This window comes from Oncorhynchus keta, chromosome 26, assembly GCF_023373465.1.
Source record: "Oncorhynchus keta strain PuntledgeMale-10-30-2019 chromosome 26, Oket_V2, whole genome shotgun sequence".
In the NCBI taxonomy this organism is placed as follows: domain Eukaryota; kingdom Metazoa; phylum Chordata; class Actinopteri; order Salmoniformes; family Salmonidae; genus Oncorhynchus; species Oncorhynchus keta.
In genome coordinates this window covers 13,716,412-13,737,619 of record NC_068446.1, presented here as the reverse complement: position 1 = coordinate 13,737,619, position 21,208 = coordinate 13,716,412, and the positions used below count along the sequence as shown (strand labels likewise).

The 21,208-nt window shown below is 42.7% G+C and overlaps 1 protein-coding gene across 8 annotated transcripts in view; it reads left to right on the top strand.

Annotated features, from left to right (window-relative positions):
- Positions 1 to 21,208, top strand: part of LOC118371478 (receptor-type tyrosine-protein phosphatase F) — a 430,463-nt gene that overhangs the window by 303,162 nt on the left and 106,093 nt on the right. For 5 of the 8 annotated variants that reach the window (XM_052480266.1, XM_052480267.1, XM_052480264.1 and 2 more), the window contains 7 exons: positions 33 to 302; positions 7,941 to 8,086; positions 8,298 to 8,539; positions 8,740 to 8,933; positions 9,806 to 9,939; positions 10,388 to 10,532; positions 13,396 to 13,701. In XM_052480266.1, coding sequence (XP_052336226.1) covers positions 33 to 302; positions 7,941 to 8,086; positions 8,298 to 8,539; positions 8,740 to 8,933; positions 9,806 to 9,939; positions 10,388 to 10,532; positions 13,396 to 13,701 — 1,437 coding nt within the window. The remainder of the gene's footprint in view (positions 1 to 32; positions 303 to 7,940; positions 8,087 to 8,297; positions 8,540 to 8,739; positions 8,934 to 9,805; positions 9,940 to 10,387; positions 10,533 to 13,395; positions 13,702 to 21,208) is intronic. The other 3 variants (XM_052480269.1, XM_052480268.1, XM_052480271.1) reach the window with 1 other exon arrangement.

Sequence of the window (21,208 nt, the reverse complement as noted above, 5' to 3'; positions counted from 1 at the left end):
GCCTCTCACACCCCTATGCTCTCCCCCTGCAGTGAGGCGTGTGCCACCCCGGTTCTCCATCCCTCCCAACAACCACGAGGTGATGCCGGGTGGCAGCGTGAACCTGACGTGCGTGGCGGTGGGAGCACCCATGCCCTACGTCAAGTGGATGATGGGGGTGGTAGACCTGACTAAGGAAGAAGAGATGCCCATTGGGAGGAATGTTTTGGAGGTCACCAACATTCGCCAGTCTGCCAACTACACCTGCGTGGCGATATCGTCGCTTGGTATGATCGAGACCACTGCACAGATCACCGTCAAAGGTGAGAAGGATGGGAGAAGTGTGAGAGAGGGGGTGTGGGAGTTTGAGTCTTTGAGTGTTTGTTTTGCCTGGTATTTGGTATTTTATTAGGAGCCCCAGTAGCTGTTGCGAAGGTGGGAGCTGCTCTTCCTGGGGTCCACACAAAACATGAAACATGACATAATACAGAATATTAATAGATAAGAACAGCTCAAGGACAGAACTACATCAATTTAAAAATGGCACACGTAGCCTGGGATGCAGTGAATTAGCTATGTTTGGTATCTAGCAAAGTAGCCCTCATTCAATATCAACATGTCAACATCCAAAATGAATAGATGGATCTGGATCAAGATCAACATCCAAAGGAGATATTTTAGATTAATATTAGATGGACATGTTAAAAATGTCTCACTATGTCTTGGACTGCATTATAAGAGCTTGATATTCATGAATCATGATCCATTACACCTAATGGCACAACAAGCTTAATACTAATATAGAAATATACTTTTCTTTCTTTAAACATGTATACAGCATTGTGTGAAAGAATAAAAAATTATAAAAATGATTTAGCCACAATCCTCTAAAAGCAGAGGGGGGTGATATGGGTCTAAGCCGGGTGCGTTTCCACCAGACCATGGGTTCTGCATGACTTGCATTCATTTTTATTAACACTAGAACCGCTGGGCCATGATTGACCCAACATTCTAACAGTGTAATTGATATATTTCAAATGCTATTGCAAAAAATATATAATTTGGTTGTGTTAATGAAGGGCTTGGGCACAATGGATTACGATATATATATTTTAATTCAAATAACACATTAGTTTATGTTACTGTAGGCTATATGTAAAAATAAATAAAAAACGTGCCAAAATTCAAGTGTCCAATCAATTTTATTCGTGGAGTGCCTTTGTTACAACTATAAAACAGAAAACATATGTGTTGAAACATGGTAACAGCTTCTTTTTATAATGACAAAAATTATATTAATACCCCAATCGCCAAGACCAACGGTCAAAGGACGAGCGGTCAAATGATGAAAACATCAGTAGCCTAAACATCATTACAAGCGCCAAGTGTCTTGATAAATAGCCAAACTTGGCACCAAAGCAATAATGGCATTACAATGAATAGAAGTGTCGATATAACAGCAGTCAAAAATAGTCCATCATTGTCAGCTCATGCTTACATTACATGGTGTCAGCTAGGTTTTATTTAGCCATTATTCCTTGTCCCGACAGTCTTTGTAACTTTCACTTGCTTGACCCACTTTGACATACGTTGGCTTGCTTGTAGCACGTAATATAGTCTCCGGTTTTCTCTTTGTGTTCCCATTGTCTTGTCATTCTTCATCACCATTGTGGAGTACAACTGCTGTGCAGGTGCCTTATTTTGCACAGAGGGAGGGAACTCCTGTCTCACTTTGTTCACGGTGCCGGCCTGCCATGTTTTCTTTGCAAGCAAATTGTTCACCAATGACAGTGAAGTTAAGAAATTGTCCATGGTGACATTTTTGGCTATTTCCAATGTAAGGTTCCACAAGCCCCATCACCACATTCTCTGACACTCACTCACCTACTGCCCAATGTGGATATTTTCCCAGATGAAAGCCGTTCAGCATCTACAATTACGCACACTCTCATTGGGTAACTTGCTCCAAGTAGGCCAGATTTGCTTTTATTTGGTGGACTGAAATAGGGTACATATCATTTAAAGATTTTAATTAGACCGGATCAATGCCATAGAATGGCTCGCCTTGTTCTTCATTCACAATTGGTGACTACATAATTATGCATTGTTTGTTTCCCCTCGTTCATCAACTCAAAGCCATCATACTTTACTTCATTTATTTAATCTGGTGTTATATGTGTGAAATTAGTTTCGGTATAGTTTGGGTTCAGTTTCGTGGCAATTATCGGGGTGATTATCAGATGGGCACTGCACTTTCAACTGTGGGAAGAAGGAGCGAAAAACCATAAAATAAAATGACATGCCCTCCTTAAACTTGTTATAACTCCAGTTCTGTTTGTGATATTATGATTCTAATAACAACAGTGTGTTATATGACTTAAAACATGGCAGAGTAATAACACATTATAATTCATGAGGAGTCAAAATTACTGCTTTAGCGGTTCTAGCAGTATATGTTTTTTTAAATTATTATTCTAAATTCACCCAAAAATGATTTCTAACAGTGTGGCTGTGTGGTTGAGTGGATACAATTCCAACAAAATGTATCATCTTACTGCCCCTCCTGTCTCTAATCTGTCTAAATAAAGCATTGAAAAAATAAAGGTGGAATTCCACAAAAAATATTCTCCATAGGCCCTTATCAGTCAATGTTTAGGCTGTAAACCATTTGCATTTCAATACCATTTATTGTATGATAAACATAGTGTCTGTGTTTTGATGCTAACTTTTACATGCATGCACTGAAACCCAATAAAGTGTTTTCACAACATTCTCTTAAAACCCCAATTTTCAGGTTAAAGAACTACTTTGGGTGTTTCAGACGAATTTCTGTTTAAAGCACTTACATTGGACTTACATTTGGAGCACCCTCCAAACGATTTCAGCTTAGGTGCTCTACTTTTCATGGTTTCATTACACAGTCATGGTGTTCAGAAACTTTCTATTTGTACAGTACAGATGACAGTGTGTTCATTAATACTGTCATCAATAATTCAACATGGCTGAAACTTTACCTTCCTGAAAACCTAACTATGACAAAGTAGCGAGATGACAAACTAGCGAGAAAAGCGTTTTGTGTTTACTTTCCAATTACAATGGGATCCTGCTTTCGGGAAATACAGTAGGCTTTCTCACTGCTTCAAATATGAACAGCACAAAGTAATATTTTAATTATTTTTTAAGGAAGGGTCTTAGCTATGGACTAATGATTCCAGATCGAATTGGCCAAAGACTCAGTTGAACATTTAATTTACTACTTTGTTCATTGCATGTGAAATGCTTGAAGCCCAAATCAGTTCTCATATCATCTCTACATCCTCTGAGTTTAGTGAGTTGAGTACATGGAGAGATTAAAGTCAGTTCCTTCTTCTAGGGATTAATATTTGCACTGGCTGAAACAACACATAATATTAGAGTATTTGTGACGCTCAAATACCTATCAGTCTAACCAATCATTAATTCACTAGAGTTATTATAGAGAATCTCAGTTATTTCAAAGATTTTTTGAAGAGGAAAGCACTACTACTTCTAGTAATGGAGACATATTTTCTGAATGAATGGGGCCCTATGGTAATATTAACAAAACACAATATGACTATCAAAAAACAAATAATAAAGTACACTGTTATCTGTTTTTGTAATTTTATCAGTAACTTACTGTATTAATCACCAATATGATGCTGTATAAACTGAATACTGTATATTACTGTAGAATGTACAGCAATATACTGTAAATGTGTTTTACAGTATTAATTATGGTGCATTTTGGGAAAATGTTTTGGGCGAGGAAGAAGTTTCTGGCTCATTAACATATTTAAGGCATGCCTTGTAAGAGGCTATATTTGTTGCACATGTGACTGAGAATGCTGTACCCCCACAGAATACAGTAATATACTATATTTTCTCAATTCTACCAACCTTGTCCTGAAACTTTACAGTGTCTTATTGGCACTGCTGCCAGTAATTTACTGTCGTTCAGAATTCGCTACCAATTTTGCATTTTTGGAGCATCAACAACCTTTTGACCACATGTGGGTGTGTGGTAATGTTTCTCAAGCATTAACATATTTTGAGGCATGTCTTGTATAAGGCTATATTTGTTGCACCCATTGAGAGTGCTGTACCAATTTAAGTGATATGTGGTTCACTAACAATTGCACTTATATAGGGAACAGATCAGAGTGACAGCAAGTCTCAAATCTTTAACGGTTGAGCGGCGAGCAATTTCATTTTGATCTGTTTTGCCCTGTAGTCACTATCAGTTTAGAAGCCGTTCTTAAGGCCTAAAGTGCAAGTGATATAAAACACCAAATATCAGTTGGTATGCTGCAATAAATAATTAAATAGTCACCATTAGCAAATGCTGAATGGATTTTCAGTTTAATTCAACAATAAAATACTTTATTGATGTTTTGCTTTAAATTCACTGCAGCATACTGTAAATTATGGTGCATTGAGAAATATTGTGGGAAGAGAAAGAATTGCTGGCTCAGTAACATTCTGTATTTTAAGGTGTGCCTTGTCAGTGGCTATATTTGTTTCGCCTGTTAGTGAGAGTCCTGTACCATTTTAAGTGATATATGGTAGTAGTTCCCTAACAATTAAATGTATATAGGGAACAGGTAAGAGTAGTGGCGGGTCTTAAACCTTTTAATGGTTGACTATTTAGCCATGTCCGTTTGATCTGTTTAGCCCTGTAATAATGGCCAGATTGGCAGCCTTTGTCCAGGCCTCTAGAAGTACAAGTGATATTAAACACCAGGTATTCATTAGTATGCTATAATATGCAAATGCATACAGCCAACCTGCTTGCGCTAATCCCTTGTAATTACTGTAGGATTTAAAAAAAAAAACAGTTTAATAGTCACTTGTACTTTGTTTCATTGCTCTGGCATCATGTTTAGGCCTCTAGATGTACAAGTGATATAAAACACCCAGTATTCATTAGTATGCTATAATATGCAAATGCATACAGCCAACCTGCTTGCTCTAATCCCTTGTAATTACTGTAGGATTTTTTTATTTATTACAGTTTAATAGTCACTTGTACTTTGTTTCATTGCTCTGGCGTTAAGTTAACGTGAATATCTCACTATTGTATTGGCACTTTCCATAGATATTCAGAATCATATCATAACATGTATTGTTGTTAAATACAACAACATGTTCAGTAACGGTTATAGAAACATTTTACTTGCAATGACTGTAATATGTGTTTGTTTTATCTACCGTGGTTGAATGCACTGACTGTAAGTTGTTAAGGACCAGAGCACCCGCTAAATGACCAAAATGTACATTTAAAAATGAAAACTTTCAAGGAAGACTGGGTGATACGTCGCTGCATGCGTAAATCCAATAATATGCTGTAAATTTGATTACAGTACCATTTTTGGTACTATAAAATGCATTACCATGAAATGGATTACGGTAGCTGTAGGTTAAAATAAATCAACGTTACTTACTGGCCAATTGCTGCAGGAAATGTTTTAAAGTGTAAGCAAACTACAACTCCCCAATTAGCTCATGATATCACTCACAGTGTTGACAGATGGTGGGATATTTTCAAGTCCTGGGAGAGGCTCTCTCTCCTCTACAGACTCACACCTACTGATGAATAAGTATTCCGCAACTTTGTATATGTGATGCATGCATAATAGGCCCTAAAATAGTCTAACTTCTAACTTAACATCACTCAGTACTCAGAGCAATACTGTCAGGGTTTCAAAAGTTTTTCAAGCTTCTTTTGCCTTTTTTGGATATGGCGCATAATTCTATGTCCCAAATGCCACCCCTTTTCCTACATAGTGCACTACTTTTGACCAGAGCACCATGGGCCCTGGTCAAAAGTCATCACTATATAGGGAATAGCGTGCCATTTGGGATGCAGGCAATAATAGCAGATGTCAATAGCAGATGTCAACCAAGACGTCGGGAATTGGGGGGCTGCGGCTGTAGGGTTGATCTCTTTCTCTAAAACCTCTCGGGTTGCAGTGTCTCATCCATAATGCCCATCTGACGTCTGGAGGCGAGCTGTTACCTCTTGCTTTAGCAGAACCATTTGGACTCTGACAGTAGTACAATAATGCACAACACAAAAGTGATTTAGCAAACATTTTCAGCCACAATTTTATTATAATGCAGCCTCTTTCCATTTACTAGGGAAATAAGAAAACTTGGGAGAGTGTGTACATTACCATTACCATGAGGTAAAGGGACAGATAATCACTTTCTTTGCAGAGTGGACCTACATCTTGAGTGTTTCAAACTCAAATGCTCTGCGAGTACATTCATATTATACTATATGTTATATCATGTATTATAAACTGGGTGGTTTGAGCCCTGAATGCTGATTGGCTGAAAGCTGTGGTATATCAGACCGTATACCACGGGTATGACAAAAATACATATTTTAACAGTTCTAATTACATTTGTAAGTAGTTTATAATAGCAATAAGGCACTTATGGGGTTTGTGGTATATGGCCAATATGCCACGGCTAAGGGTTGTATCCAGGCACTCTGCGTTGCGTCATGCATATGAACAGCCCTTAGCTGCGGTATATTGGCCATATACCACACCCACTTGAAATATGTCACCTTGCAAGTCAACAGAAGGTAAAATAATTGCAAAATATGAAAAGAAAACCCTCTCAAGAAATCCTAGCACTGGCCTCCAGGGTGGCGCAGCGGTTTAAGGGTGCTGTACTGCAGCTCCAGCTGTGCCATCAGAGTCTCTGGGTTCGCACCCACCGGCCGCGACCAGGAGGTCCGTGGGGTGACGCACAATTGGCCGAGCGTCGTCCGGGTTAGGGAGGGCCGGTAGGGATGTCCTTGTCTCATTGCGCAATAGCAACTCATGTGGCGGGCTGGGCGCAGTGTGCGCTAACCAAGGTTGCCAGGTGCACGGTGTTTCCTTCGACACATCAGTGCGGCTTGGTTGGGTTGTGTATCGGAGGACGCAAGACTTTCAACATTTGTCTCTCCTGAGCCTGTACGGGAGTTGTAGCGATGAGACAAGATAGTAGCTACTGAAACAATTGGATACCACGAAATTGGGGAGAAAAAGGGGTACAATTCAAAAAAAGAAAGAAAAAAAAAGAAATCCTAGCACAAAACCACCTAGATAACTTACATTCAGTTCACTCCATTTTACATTGCTTACATTGATTTACAGTCAGTCTACTTAAGTCTGCTTTCTATGTTGGTTATTTATTCAAGACTAGACTCTTCTTCAGTATCTTTACACTCCCTAAATATTATAATTTTGTAGTGATACTCAATTACCTGACATTGAACACATTTGTCTTTTTGCCAAAGGTGTGCTCCAAGCCCTGAAATAGTTTTTGGGGGATCAATATGTAAATAAAACGAAAATAGAAAAGACTCATTACTCTATTCATCTCTCTATTCAAGACTCTGACTCTCAACTTAATTGAAGGAGAACGTTTTGCCCTAGATAGCAAAGAAGGAAATAATGGGCTTTCTATATATGTATATATATAGTGAGTGGGAGAAAAAGAAAGAGAGCGCAACAAAGAGGGAGAGAGAGAGCGTGCTGAATGGTGACACTGGTTGAGAGACACTTTGCTTTGGGAGATAATGAACATGGCTGGCTTGGCCCCTCCAGTGACAGGTGAGGTACTGAAAGAGACAGGCTCTGAACAGTGATTGACTGATAGGATGTGAGTGCTGTCCTTCTCACTCTTTTCGCTCGTGTTGCTGCTCACAGCTCTGGGGCCTGCATTAGTGAGATAGAGCACTCTCAGCCTTTTTTACGTCTTTATTTGTAGTATAATGTTAGCAGGACTGGACGAAGGATGAAAGAATATATTGGAATAGAACAAAATAGAATAGAATGGAATAGCATACTTTATTGTCCATGAAAACAGAAATGTATCGTTTTGCTGTTGTGAGCTTCCATGACCTGTGTATTTATTTCCCTCCCCAATGGTCTATCTGACAGCCCTGCCCAAGCCCCCCACCTCCCTGATTGTGACTGAGACCACAGCCACCAGCGTCACTCTGACCTGGGACTCCGGGAACCCTGAGCCTGTGTCCTACTACGTCATCCAGTACCGGGCCAAGGTCTCTGAAAACGGCTTCCAGGAGGTACGTTCCAATGGTTTGAATGACTCAGTGGGTTCAAGCAACACCAAGGCTGTGGGTTCCATTCTCACATGGTTGTGGGTTCCATTCCTACATGGGCCACATATGCTGAATGTACAGTAAGTGTCATGGTCAATGTTGACAGTTCTGTAAGTCACTTTGGATAAAAGAGTCTGCTAAATGACCATATTATTATGATGTCATTATGTTTTAGGTTGACGGAGTAGCCACCACCCGCTACAGCATCGGAGGGCTCAGCCCCTACTCTGAGTATGAGTTCCACGTCATGGCGGTGAACAACATTGGGCGTGGCCCTCCCAGCAGCCTCGTGGACACCAGAACCAGTGAGCAGGCTCCCTCCTCTCCACCGCTGGCTGTACAGGCTCGCATGCTCAGCGCATCCACTATGCTGGTCCAATGGGAGCCTCCCGAGGAGCCTAATGGACAGATCAGAGGGTAGGGTCTTAGCTATAAGACTATTCCATGAATATATATTTTTAAGGCTTAATGAAGCCTTTATAAACTCTTTATGAGGCCTACATGCTTTATACATGTCATACAGCTAAAGGTTGATTTAACAGGTCTCTTCGTCTGAGGATTTTATCTTCCATTTGGTAAACTTGGCTGATTGATTGATTTTCTAACCCCCTCCTCAGTTACCGGGTGTACTATAGCTCTGACCTCGGAGCCCCGCTGAGTGCGTGGCACAAACATAACACTGATGACAGCAGACTGACCACCATCTCAGGGTTGACCACAGATATCACCTACAGCCTCAGGGTGCTGGGGTTCACCTCTGTAGGGGACGGACCTCCGTCTGATGTACTGCAGGTCAAAACCCAGCAGGGAGGTGAGTGGACACTCTGAAGGAGGGACAGTACCTAGTGCACTACCTAGGTGGTAAGTGTACAACTTGTGTAGCCGAGGAGTGGTGAGCGGGCACTGTTACTTATGAAGAAGGGACACTACCTAGATGGCAAGTAGACACTGTATGAAACAGGGTGCACTTTGTGTGTTAGGTCTGTTTCCGCTCCTTAACTACCCTCGACTGTGGGACAATCTTCAAGCTCAAGTCTCCCAAGTAGAGGTTTCACTTTTCACTAAGTGACAATCCATATCCACAAGGGCATATTATCTACTGTGCTGTGTCCTCCAAGAAACAAAGTAGGTGTCTGCTCTGCAGTTTCCTCCTCTTCTGACACATTTGAGAAGAAAGGTGATAAAGTGATGCAGTGCCACTGAATTCTTTTGCCGTGCAGAAACAGTCTTCTGAATTGGTTTCTTTGTACTGTGGATGTACTCGAGCTTTTAAAGGTATAAAGGAGCCACTTGCGAAGGTGTTCTGTATATTGCTGGCACTTGTGAAACAGTAGTCTCAGCGCTATTACAGAGTGAATCATGCGAAAGCACAGCGCATCTCCTGTGCCTCACAGCACGTCTGCAGACACTACCGTAGTCTATATGATTCCACACTGAGTAATTCACTTTGTCCCCAGTCCAAGTCATCAACCCCTCTGTCCAAAGTGTGTACTTCCCTTTGTGGTTAAAAGAAGATGGTGTAAGACATTCCAATGCTTTTAGATGGATGGGAAGGAGTGCACAAGTGCATGCTGTGGCTGAATTAAGACGTAACCCCTATGTATCCTGATAGGTAAAGTCTCTCTCTCGCTCTCTCTCTCTCTCTCTCTCTCTCTCTCTCTCTCTCTTTCTCTCTGCCTGTAGTACCAGCCCAGCCGTCTAGCTTCGAGGCAGAGGCAGAGTTGGACACCCGCATCATGTTGTCGTGGCTGTGGCCTGTCCAGGACCAGATCACCAAGTACGAGCTCATGTACTGGGAGGCTAACTCTGGCAATAAGGTAAATTACAACTTTAAACCTGTCCCCAGCACATCCTACCCTTACTGATAATGCAATCCCCCTACTCCAGGAATAGTGTAATCCGTCTCGTAGGATCATGAAACATTTCATGCTTCTGTTATGTTTTACTCAGTGGACTTTCTATAAGATATTTCAGATGTTGCAAATGCGATATAGGATCCGAAATGTAATTCCTACTTTGTGTACCTTTTATGTGGAAGTGTTACATATTAACTTTGAGGATTAATATCTACAATTAATATCTACAATCTACAATATGATTAATATCTACAGTTCTCATTGTGCTTTTTAACAATCTCTAGCGACAGACGTAAACATAAATAGAGTAGCGATCTTGCTAGTGCCGACAACATTTGTTTCTGGGTCCTTTTTTCTCAACTCTTCCGAGACTTTTACTAACGTCTATTATGCCTGTTCTCTTCCTCAGCTCCACGTGACCTTCCCTCCAGCGGGGTCCTATGCTGTGGAGGGTCTGAAGCCAGACACCCTCTACATGTTCTCCCTGGCTGCTCGCTCTGAGATGGGTCTTGGCGTCTACACCCAACTTATTGAGGCCAGGACTGCCCAGTCCAGTAAGTACTGTGCCTCAACTCCCAGACCCAAACCTATAGCTTTTTTACCTCTCTTTACCTCGAGCTGACTACTTTTTGGTCCACACCCCAACGCCCAGAAACAGAGTTTTTTTTCTTCTTCTACGTGCAACACTTTCGCTCGTACAAGCTTTTACTCTAGGACTTTAATGAAATTTTCTGCATCTTACAAGAATGTGTAGTCAGTGCCTCATTGAGGTGGACACAAAAGGTAGGTCATATTTTGCACCTCAAACCCATCTGATCTTGAGGGGGAAAATCCTATGTGTGTACTATGAATGGACAAAACCATCGATCAGGTGACACCGTTCATTCCTATGTGAAGACTCAAAAGTGCATTGAAAGAAAATTATGTTGGTTAAGATGACATCTCATTGAGACATAACGTACGCAGTCTGAGCTAGCTCGGTGCTGCCCACTCTCATTGAGTAACTCAAGTTGAAGGCCTGACCGGGGTACTGCAGGCTTATCCTTCTAACTTCTGTTTGCAATTTGAAAATATTAGGTTCAAGAACATACATCTGGTGTATTAGAATGAATCATTTCTACCATGACTGTCTTCGAAAAAAATGTTTTATTCACACAAAGATTGCCATTTTTCTATTCACTATTTATTTATTTTACCTTTATTTAACTAGGCAAGTCAGTTAAGAACAAATTCTTATTTTCCAATGACGGCCTAGGAACAGTGGGTTAACTGCCTGTTCAGGGGCAGAACGATAGATTTGTACCTTGTCAGCTCGGGGATTTGAACTTGCAACCTTTCAGTAACTAGTCCAACTCTATAATGGGGAAACAATGCCTGCAATACAGCGGTTGGCCTTGAACTTCAGCGGCTTCAATGAGAGGGTGCAGTCGTTCTCCCCTGACAAGTACAGTACATGCCAGCACTGTGAGGAACATTCCTTCTCCCTATTTGCAGTCAGTTCGATAACAAATCACTACCAGTAGACCCTTGCACATTTTGACAAATAGTATGATAAACCCATTGCGCCACATTCAACTGAGTACATACACAGAACATGCTCATTTTCAGTATGATGCAGAACCCAGCAACCCCAAACAGGCTGCTGCACAGAAGACAAGGCAGACTCATAAATGTCACCATCATTTGTTATTATGGTTTTATAGTTTATCATGAAACACGGCACCGCACTGTACTATACGTCTTTATGTATGGCCTTGGCATCCACCAACACAATCACTGTCGCCTACCCGACACTAATAGCATCGAACAGCTCCCCTTAATTGAGTTTTTAGCACATAACTAGCCCCCTCTGCTGCACCTCTGCTGTTGTCACGGCCTCAGGCTCCACTCACATCACCGAGCAGGCTCTCCAGGAAATCTAGGGGTTGGAAGCTGAAATATTTATGATGGGTTCCCTAAAACGAATCAGAGTTTATTCTGAGCCATTTGTTTTACTTGTCAGCTGTCAAAACCTTCATGTATGGAAAGGGGGAGCCAGGCCTGCGTCCCAAATGGATCCCTATTCTCGATTTAGTGCACTACTTTTGAGGGACCAGACAGGGCTTTGATTCCCATAGGAACAGAGGTCTCGAAATGGAGCTCTCTCTCTCTCTCTCTCTCTCTCGCTCTCTCTGAAGTCAGTCTCTTATCTGCCTGCCCACTGACACACGGAGTCACCGAGTCACCGTTTCAAGAAGGGTTCTAACACAGCAAAGTGTCTCTCTCTATCTGTCTTTGTCTCAATAACTTCCACTTTTCCTCCTTTCACTGCATTTCAATCTTTCTGCTCTATTCCCCTTGCTTCTCAAAATCACAATTCTATTACTATCTCTGTCCTCAATATTCTTACCCATTCACCATTTCATTCTCTTGCTCTCTTTATCTGTCCCTGTCTTTATTTCCTTCTTCTATATCTATATCTCCCTCTCTGTATATCTGCCTCCCTCTCCTCTATCTTTTTGTATTTCTTACAACCCTGCTCCTATTTGAAACGTAGCTGTTGCAATTTGTCTCCCACACATAGTCTCTTCCTCTCATCCACCCCCACATGAATATACCCAAAAAGGTTCAGCCACCTAGTGCACTATGTAGGGAATAGGGTGCCATTTGGGTTGGTGCACTATGTAGGGAATAGGGTGCCATTTGGGTTGTAGAATGTTTCTACTCTGTTTCAATCTGGATTTGTTCATCACTTGGGCATCTGTATTCTGAAAGGAAATAATGGGCTGTCAAGGATTAGCTCTTTCACACCAACCAACCAGACATGACTCATTAGTGAAAGCATATTGTGTCCTGCTGCCTCAGTGCTCTGGCTGCCAGAATCACAAGCAGGCATGTTAAAGTTCCTCTGTCACACAGTGCTCCCTCAGTATCCCTCACCCACCCACCACCTTTACATTGTTCATATTCACTGTGTCGTGATATTCTGAAACATTTATTTTGCTCATTTATATTATGTGCCTGTTTTACATTTTAAGTGTTTGTTTTACTGTGTAAGATTGTGGGCTTAGCCAACAGACTAGAAAATAAAATAAGCACACCTTCTGAAGAAAAACACTTGATAAAAATTATTCATATGTATTTATATATACACCTACTATACCTCCTTTAAAAACAAATTTCAGGCTGCCTTACACACACGATTACTCTAACACACATTGGTAAAGAGTTATAGGCTACAGTATATGGCCCTCCCCCTCCCAGTCCAGAAGGCCTAGGTTGTGTCCCAAATACAGTAGTGCACTATTTTGGGCCAGAGCCCTGGTCAAAAGTAGTGCACTTAAAGGGAATTGGGTGGTATTTGGGATGCACTCCTCTTCCATCCCTCTCCAATCTCTCCTGCTTGACCCCCCTCCCTCCCTGTGTCCCTCCCCCCAGCCCCATCAGCCCCGCCCCAGGAGATAGTCCTGCTGAGCCTCAGCTCCACCAGCATTAAGGTGAGTTGGAGAGCGCCCCCTGCAGCCAGCCGCCATGGGGACATCGTCCGCTACACACTGGCCTACAAGGCCGCAACTGGAGAGGACCTGGAGCGCCACGAGGTGTCGGACATCGGGGCAGACGTCTCTAGTTACATACTGGAGGGCCTGGAGAAGTGGTCAGAATACCAGGTGTGGGTCAGGGCTCACACGGACGTAGGCCCAGGCCCAGAGAGCCCTGCAGCCCGGATCAGGACCAAGGAGGATGGTATGTCCATGGTTGGGCCCAGGAAAGGGCCTCCTTTCCCGGAGAAGCACTTCTGGCACTAACCCAGCCTGATACTGGGTCTCTACTGCTACTAATACTACTGCTGCAGCTTTCCCCTGACCTGTCTCTGCCTCTGTCCGGCATCTGTGCTCCTCTCTGCCATGGTCAGGCTGGAGACTTTCCTGGCGAAGCAATACTGGCACTAACCCAGCCCTGCTGTTGTAGTAGTACAACTACTGCCACTACTGTTACTACTACTGCTCTCAACTGGGCCTTCCCCGGCGGCCTATCTCTGCCTCTCTCTAGCCAGGCAAGGCCCTCATTCTCTGACACAAAACCCAGCGCCGGGACTCTTCTACTACTATACAGCTGCTCTACTCTTTCTAATGACCTTTCTGGTTTTCTTTGACCACTCTCTTCTTCCTGTCTTTGAGCATGCTGTCATTTCTCTAGCCTGGTAGCTGGCTGGGCGGTCTGTGTTGTCTGGTGATGAGCCTGAGTCTGAGTGGGGATCTGACAGGCTCCATCTCCTCACGCAGATAAAGCTTTAGTTTGAAGTGCTGTGGTGAGTGGATAAATGGGCTGTCGGAGGCTAGCCCACAAGGATGGTCAGCTTTGCATCACCCAGCCAGCACACTCTGTGTGTTTATTACTGACAGAGGGCACATCTGAAAATTGCAGCCTATTCCCTATGGGTCTCTGGTCAATCGTAGTGCACTATATAGGGAATTGGGTGCCATTTTGGGCGCACACAGAGCATACCGCCTCACATTACAGCAGCACAGTCCAGCATCTGTGTCCACTAAGTCTAAGATGCCATTACACAACATTCTTACAAGGGGCTCCACCGTAACCAGGAATACAATAGGCTCTTTTCCTGGACCAATGGAGAAAGTATCAGCGGATTTGACAGTGCAGTGTTGAGGGTAATTCCTCTTCTCTTCACTGTGTTTCTTCTTTCTCCAGCTGTCCGTCAGTCAGCACAGTGTGGGGACTGGAGCCGTTCCTTCTTTTTTCCCTCCATCTGATAAAACAGGGTTTTTCTGCATCTTTCTCCAGCCTCCTGTCTGTCTGTGGTGACCACAGCTAACAAATGAAGACAGCATGTGCTCTTGACATCTTCCTGACTCCCTCTCTTCCCCCATTTCATCTTTCCTGTCTCTCGCTTTTCCCCTTGCCTATTAATTATGTTAGGCTTTCCACTGTGTGTGTGTGTGTGTGTGGTGGTGGTGGTGGTGGTGGTGGTGGTGGTGGGGGGGGGGTGACGTGTGGGTGGTAGAGTGATGTGTGGGTGGTGGCTAGGGCAGAGAGAATTGTAATGGCTATTCATCTAGCAGCTGCTTTCCTTTCTCTTCGTTGTTCCCATGTTTTCGCATTCTGGTAGAGGCAGGTCTTTTACGGTCCTGTTTCGGGTCAGAGAGCTACAGGGACTGATGTAATGGCTATAGCAGGGTCTCTTTATCGCATTATCGCCATCTCTCCCTCCCTCCCTCTCTTGGATTTTATCCATATCTTCCCCTCTCTTTGTTTTTCTTTGTCTTCACAGTGGCAGCAGGGCTTTAAAGAGTAGAAACAGCCAATAATGCCTTCACAAGAGACGAGCAGAAGCATCGTTTTAGTTAGGCAAACTGTTCCTCTCCCACTCACTCACATCCACTAACCTTCACTGTGTCACCTCTCTTTCCATCTTCATCTCTCTCTCCCTCTCTCTCCACATCTCACTCCATCAACCCCCTCCTCCTCCTTCCCTCCCTCTCTTAATCTCTCTCTCGCTCTCTCCCTCCCTCTATCTCCACCTCTCGCTCCATCTCTGCTCTCTCTCCCTCTCTCTCTCTTTCTCTCATGCCCCCTCTCTCTCTCTCTCTCTCTCTCTCTCTCTCTCTCTCTCTCTCTCTCTCTCTCTCTCTCTCTGTCTCTCTCTCTCTCCCTCTATTTCTCCCATGCCCCCTCTCTCTCTGTCTCTCTCTCTCTCTGCTACAGTTTTCCTCTGCACACCCACTGCATTCTAATCTCACACTCTTTTCATCTCTTTCCGTCTCTCTGCGTCCGTTTGACTTTGAGCTCTCGTCTCTCCCTGGATTGTTCCAGCATCTGTCCTTTTCTCAGTGCAGTGGCATCCTCTGTTCTATCCCTCCCTGTCCAATCTCTCTTCTTTGTCTTTCTTTCATCTCTCTACATCCTCTCTCTCTCTCTCTCTCTCTCTCTCTCTCTCTCTCTCTCTCTCTGTGTCTCTCTCTCTCTCTCTCTATCTCTCTCACACACACACCAATAATCCTCCCACCCCCACAGTACAGCAGAACCCACAGAGTTGCCTGCCTGGCACCCTGTCCAATCACAGTGAAGTCTAATTTGTTCTGTGACACTGTGGTTAGGGTGCACTGGGCCTTGATGGCTGGGCCTCTGTCTCTCAATTCATTTGTTTTAATAAAATGAAGCCAATCTCACAGCCTATAGTTATTGAGATCCAGCAGCAACTGTCTGGCTGTTCTTGATGGTTTGGGGATATATATCAAGCAGTGTGCTGGGATGTCTGTCATGTCAGATGGACCGGGACCTGCAGTAGTCTGCTTTACCTATAGTGACTTCAGAAAGTATTCACACCCCTTAATTTATCCTACATTTTGTTTTCTTACAAAGTGGGATTAAAATGGATTTACAGTAATTGTCATTTTTGTCAATGATCTACACAAAATACTGTGTAATGTCACTACTATACACTGCTCAAAAAAATTAAGGGAACACTTAAACAACACAATGTAACTCCAAGTCAATCACAATTCTGTAAAATCAAACTGTCCAAGCAACACTGATTGACAATAAATTTCACATGCTGTTGTGCAAATGGAATAGACAACAGGTGGAGATTATAGGCAATTAGCAAGACACCCCCAATAAAGGAGTGGCTCTGCAGGTGGTGACCACAGACCACTTCTCAGTTCCTATGCTTCCTGGCTGATGTTTTGGTCACTTTTGAATGCTGGCGGTGCTTTCACTCTAGTGGTAGCATGAGACAGAGTCTGCAACCCACACAAGTGCCTCAGGTAGTGCAGCTCATCCAGGATGGCACATCAATGTGAGCTGTGGCAAGAAGGTTTGCTGTGTCTGTCAGCGTAGTGCTTTGTGCAAGGAGGAGCAGGAGGAGCACTACCAGAGCCCTGCAAAATGACCTCCAGCAGGCCACAAATGTGCATGTGTCTGCCCAAACGGTCAGAAACAGACTCCACGAGGGTGGTATGAGGGCCCGACGTCCACCGGTGGGGGTTGTGCTTACAGCCCAACACCATGCTCGCCAGAGGTAGCCTGACTGCCATTAGGTACTGAGATGAGATCCTCAGACCCCTTTAGTCCAGGTCTGGGAGGAGATCACTCAGGAGACCATCCGTCACCTCCTCAGGAGCATGCCCAGGCATTTTAGGGAGGTCACACAGGCACGTGGAGGCCACACACACTACTGAGCCTCATTTTGGCTTGTTTTAAGGACATTACATCAAAGTTGGATCAGCCTGTAGTGTGGTTTTCCACTTTAATTTTTCCAAATCCAGACCTCCATGGGTTGATAAATTTGATTTCCATTGATAGATTTTGTGTGATTTTGTTGTCAGCACATTCAACTATGTACAGAAAAAACTATTTAATAAGAATATTTCATTCATTCAGATCTAGGATGTGTTATTTTAGTGTTCCTTTTATTTTTTGAGCAGTGCATATTGATTCTATAAGTATTCAACTCCCTGAGTCAATACATGTTAGATACAATACATGTTACTTTTGGCAGCGATTACAGCTGTGAGTCTTTCTGGGTAAATCTCTAACAGCTTCCCACACCTGGATTGTGCAACATTTGCCCATGGATTATTTTCCACGCTCTGTCAAAATTCTCCACGCTCTGTCAAATTGGTGGTTGATCATTGCTAGAATACCATTTTCAGGTCTTGCCATAGGTTTTCGAGCAGATTTAAGTGAAAAATGTAACTCGGCCACTGAGGATCATCAACTGTCTTCTTCGTATGACTCCAGTGTAGATTTCTCCTTGTGTTTTGGGTTATTGTCCTGCTGAAAGGAGAATTCATTTCACAGTGTCTGGTAGAAAGCAGACTGAACCAGATGTTCATCTAGGATTTTGCCTGTTCTTAGATTCATTCCATGTATTTTTTATCCTGAAAAACTGTCTTTAACAATTACTGGACAAGCATACCTATAACATGAGGCAACCACCACTACGCTTGAAAATATGGAGTGGTACTCAATGTGCCGTGTTGGATTTGCCCCAAATAAAATGCTTTGTATTCAGGACAAAATGTTAATTAATTTGCCTCATTTTTTGCAGTAATACTTTAGTGCCTTGTTGAAAACAGAATGCATGTGTTGGGAACATTTTATTTTGAACAGCCTAACTTTTTTTCACTCTGTCAAGTAGGTTTATTATGGAGTAAAATGGAGTATGGAGTAACTTCAATGTTGTTGATCCATCCTCAGTTTTCTCCCATCACAGCCATTAAACTCTGTAACTGTTTTGAAGTCATTGGCCTCATGGTGATATCCTTGAGCGGTTTCCTTCCTCTCTAGCAACTGAGGATAATAATAATAATATAATAATATATGCCATTTAGCAGACGCTTTTATCCAAAGCGACTTACAGTCATGTGTGCATACATTCTACGTATGGGTGGTCCCGGGGATCGAACCCACTACCCTGGCGTTACAAGCGCCATGCTCTACCAACTGAGCTACAGAAGAATGCCTGTATCTTTGTAGTGACTGGGTGTATTGATACACAATTCAAAGTGTAGTTAATATCTTCACCATGTTCAAAGGGATATTTATTGTCTGCTTTTTAACATTTTAACCCATCTACTAATAGGTGCCCTTCTTTGCGAGGCATTGGAAAACCTCTCTGGTCTTTGTGGTTGAATCTGTGTTTGAAATTCACTGGCGTACAGAGATGAGGTAGTCATTCAAAAATCATGTTAATCACTATTATTGCACACGGAATGAGTCCATGCAACTTATTGTGTGATACATGCTTACTCCATAATTTATTAAGGCTTGCTTTAAGAAAGGGATTGAATACTTTTTGGGCGACCCAACCAAATTCGCATACTGTATAAATGTCAGTTCTAGATTTATCTTGTCATTAAAAGCAAGTCTAAGAAGCATTAGATCTGTTCTATGTGCTCTATTTCTATTCTTCCTGTTCTTAAGTGTCATGTTTGTCTTTTACTTTTGGTTTTGTACACCTGCTTCAAACAGCTAAATTTTAGATTCTTCAAAGTAGCCACCCTTTGCCTAGATGACAGCTTTGCACACTCTTGGCATTCTCTGACCCAGCTTCATGGGGTAGTCACCTGGAATGCATTTTAATTAACAGGTGTGCCTTGTTAAAAGTTAATTTGTGTAAATTATTTCCTTCTTAATGCGTTTGAGCCAATCAGTTGTGTTGTGACAAGGCAGGGGTGGTATACAGAAGATAGTCCTATTTGGTAAAAGACCAAGTCCATATTTTGGCAAGAACAGCTCAAATAAGCAAAGAGAAATGACAATCCATCATTAGTTTAAGACATGAAGGTCAGTCAATAAGGAAAATGTCAAGAACTTTGAAAGTTTCTTCAAGTGCAGTCGCAAAATACATCAAGCTCTCATAAGGACCGCCACAAGACAGGAAGAACCAGAGTTACCTCTTGCAGAAGATAAGTTAATTCGAGTTACCATCCTCAGGAATTGCAGCCCAAATAAATGCTTCAGAGATTACAAGTAACAGACACACCTCAACATCAGTTGTTCGAAGGAGACTGCGTGAATCAGGCCTTCATGGTCGAATTGTTGCAAAGAAACCATTACTAAAGGACACCAATAAGAAGAGACTTGCTTGGGTCTAGAAACACGAGCAATGGACATTGGACCAGTGGAAATCTGTTCTTTGGTCTGATGAGTCTAAATTTGAGATTTTGGGTTCAAACAGCCATTTCTTTGTGAGAAGCAGAGTTGGTGAAGGGATGATCTCCACCTGTGTGGTGCCCGCTGTGAAGCATGGAGGAGGTGGTGTGATGGTGTGGGGGTGCTATGCTGGTGACACTCTGTGATTTATTTAGAATTCAAGGCACACTTCACCAGCATGACTACCACAGCATTCTGAAGCAATACGCCATCCCATCTGATTTGCATTTAGTGGGACTATCATTTTTTTTCAACGGGACAATGACCCAACACACCTCCAGGCTGTGTAAGGGCTATTTGACCAAGAAGGAGAGTGATGGAGTTCTGCATCAGATGACCTGGCCTCAAGAATCACCTGACTTCAACACAATTGAGTTTGGGATGAGTCGGACCGCAGAGTGAAGGAAAACAAGTGCTCAGCATATGTGGGAACTCCTTCAAGACTGTTGGAAAAGCATTCCAGGTGAAGCTGGAACACAACACAATTTGGAAAAAGTCAAGGGTTCTGAAAACTTACTGACAGCATGGCCACCGTCAGATCCTTCTCTCTTCTCCTCTCTATCTCCTCTGCTACAGTGGGATGAGTGACCCCCTAACTGACTTTGCCTATACATTCCCAATCTGTCCCAGATCTTTATTGAATTACCTGCTGAATCACTTTCCCGCTGCCCTGAGCTGACAAGCACATGATGTGTGCTTGATTGCATTCATGCAGTGGGATTCTGGGAAAAAGTGCATTAGCAACTTCATTCATGTGGACCTGAGTAGAGGGGACATTCTAGAAACAAGAGAACATGGCATGAACCTACTCTGTCTCTGCACCTCGGTTTCCATGGAGACTCCATGGGAGTGAGTGGGAGCTCTCTGTCTCTCTGATGAGTAGCAGACAGCCAGAGATGGATTGAGAAAGAAAGAGAGCTGGGTAGCAGAGAGAGGGAGCAATAGATGGAGAGAGATGGAGACAAACTATCACAGCTGCCCTCAGTTTGAGTCCAACATCCCTGTGCAGCCCCAACACTGAGAGATGACAGTATGTTGTTTGAAAACAATAGGGTTTATTGTTACTCTCTAAAAAGAATGATGGGTAAAAAATAACCCAATTTGGGTTATTAGGAAACCCAGCGCTGGGTAAATATTTGACAGAACACACGCTAGGTTATTTTGACCCAGCCAGTTGGGTTGCATGAATAACCCAACATGTTGGGATATTGGGATTACCCAAACATGGGTTAATTTAACCATGAGTTGGGTTTTATTCATTTTCATTTTGGATCGACCCAGCAACTGGGTCTTCTTTTAATGTAATCCTTAGGTTATTTTCAGGAGGTGTGGCTAATTGGGGATGTGGCTTTCAGATAGTTATTTTTGGCCATCCATCTTTATCAATTATGTTCGTACACTGCAAATGAAACATTTTCTTTAACATTCTTGCACTTTAAATATTCAAATATAATATTAATATTGTTATTTGCATACTATAACAAAGTGGTAATCATCCCAACATTGGGTTTCCCGAAGGCACTTAAGAAACTAGTACACTTTCTCAAAGCTACAAAAATGTTAGTGTTCAACC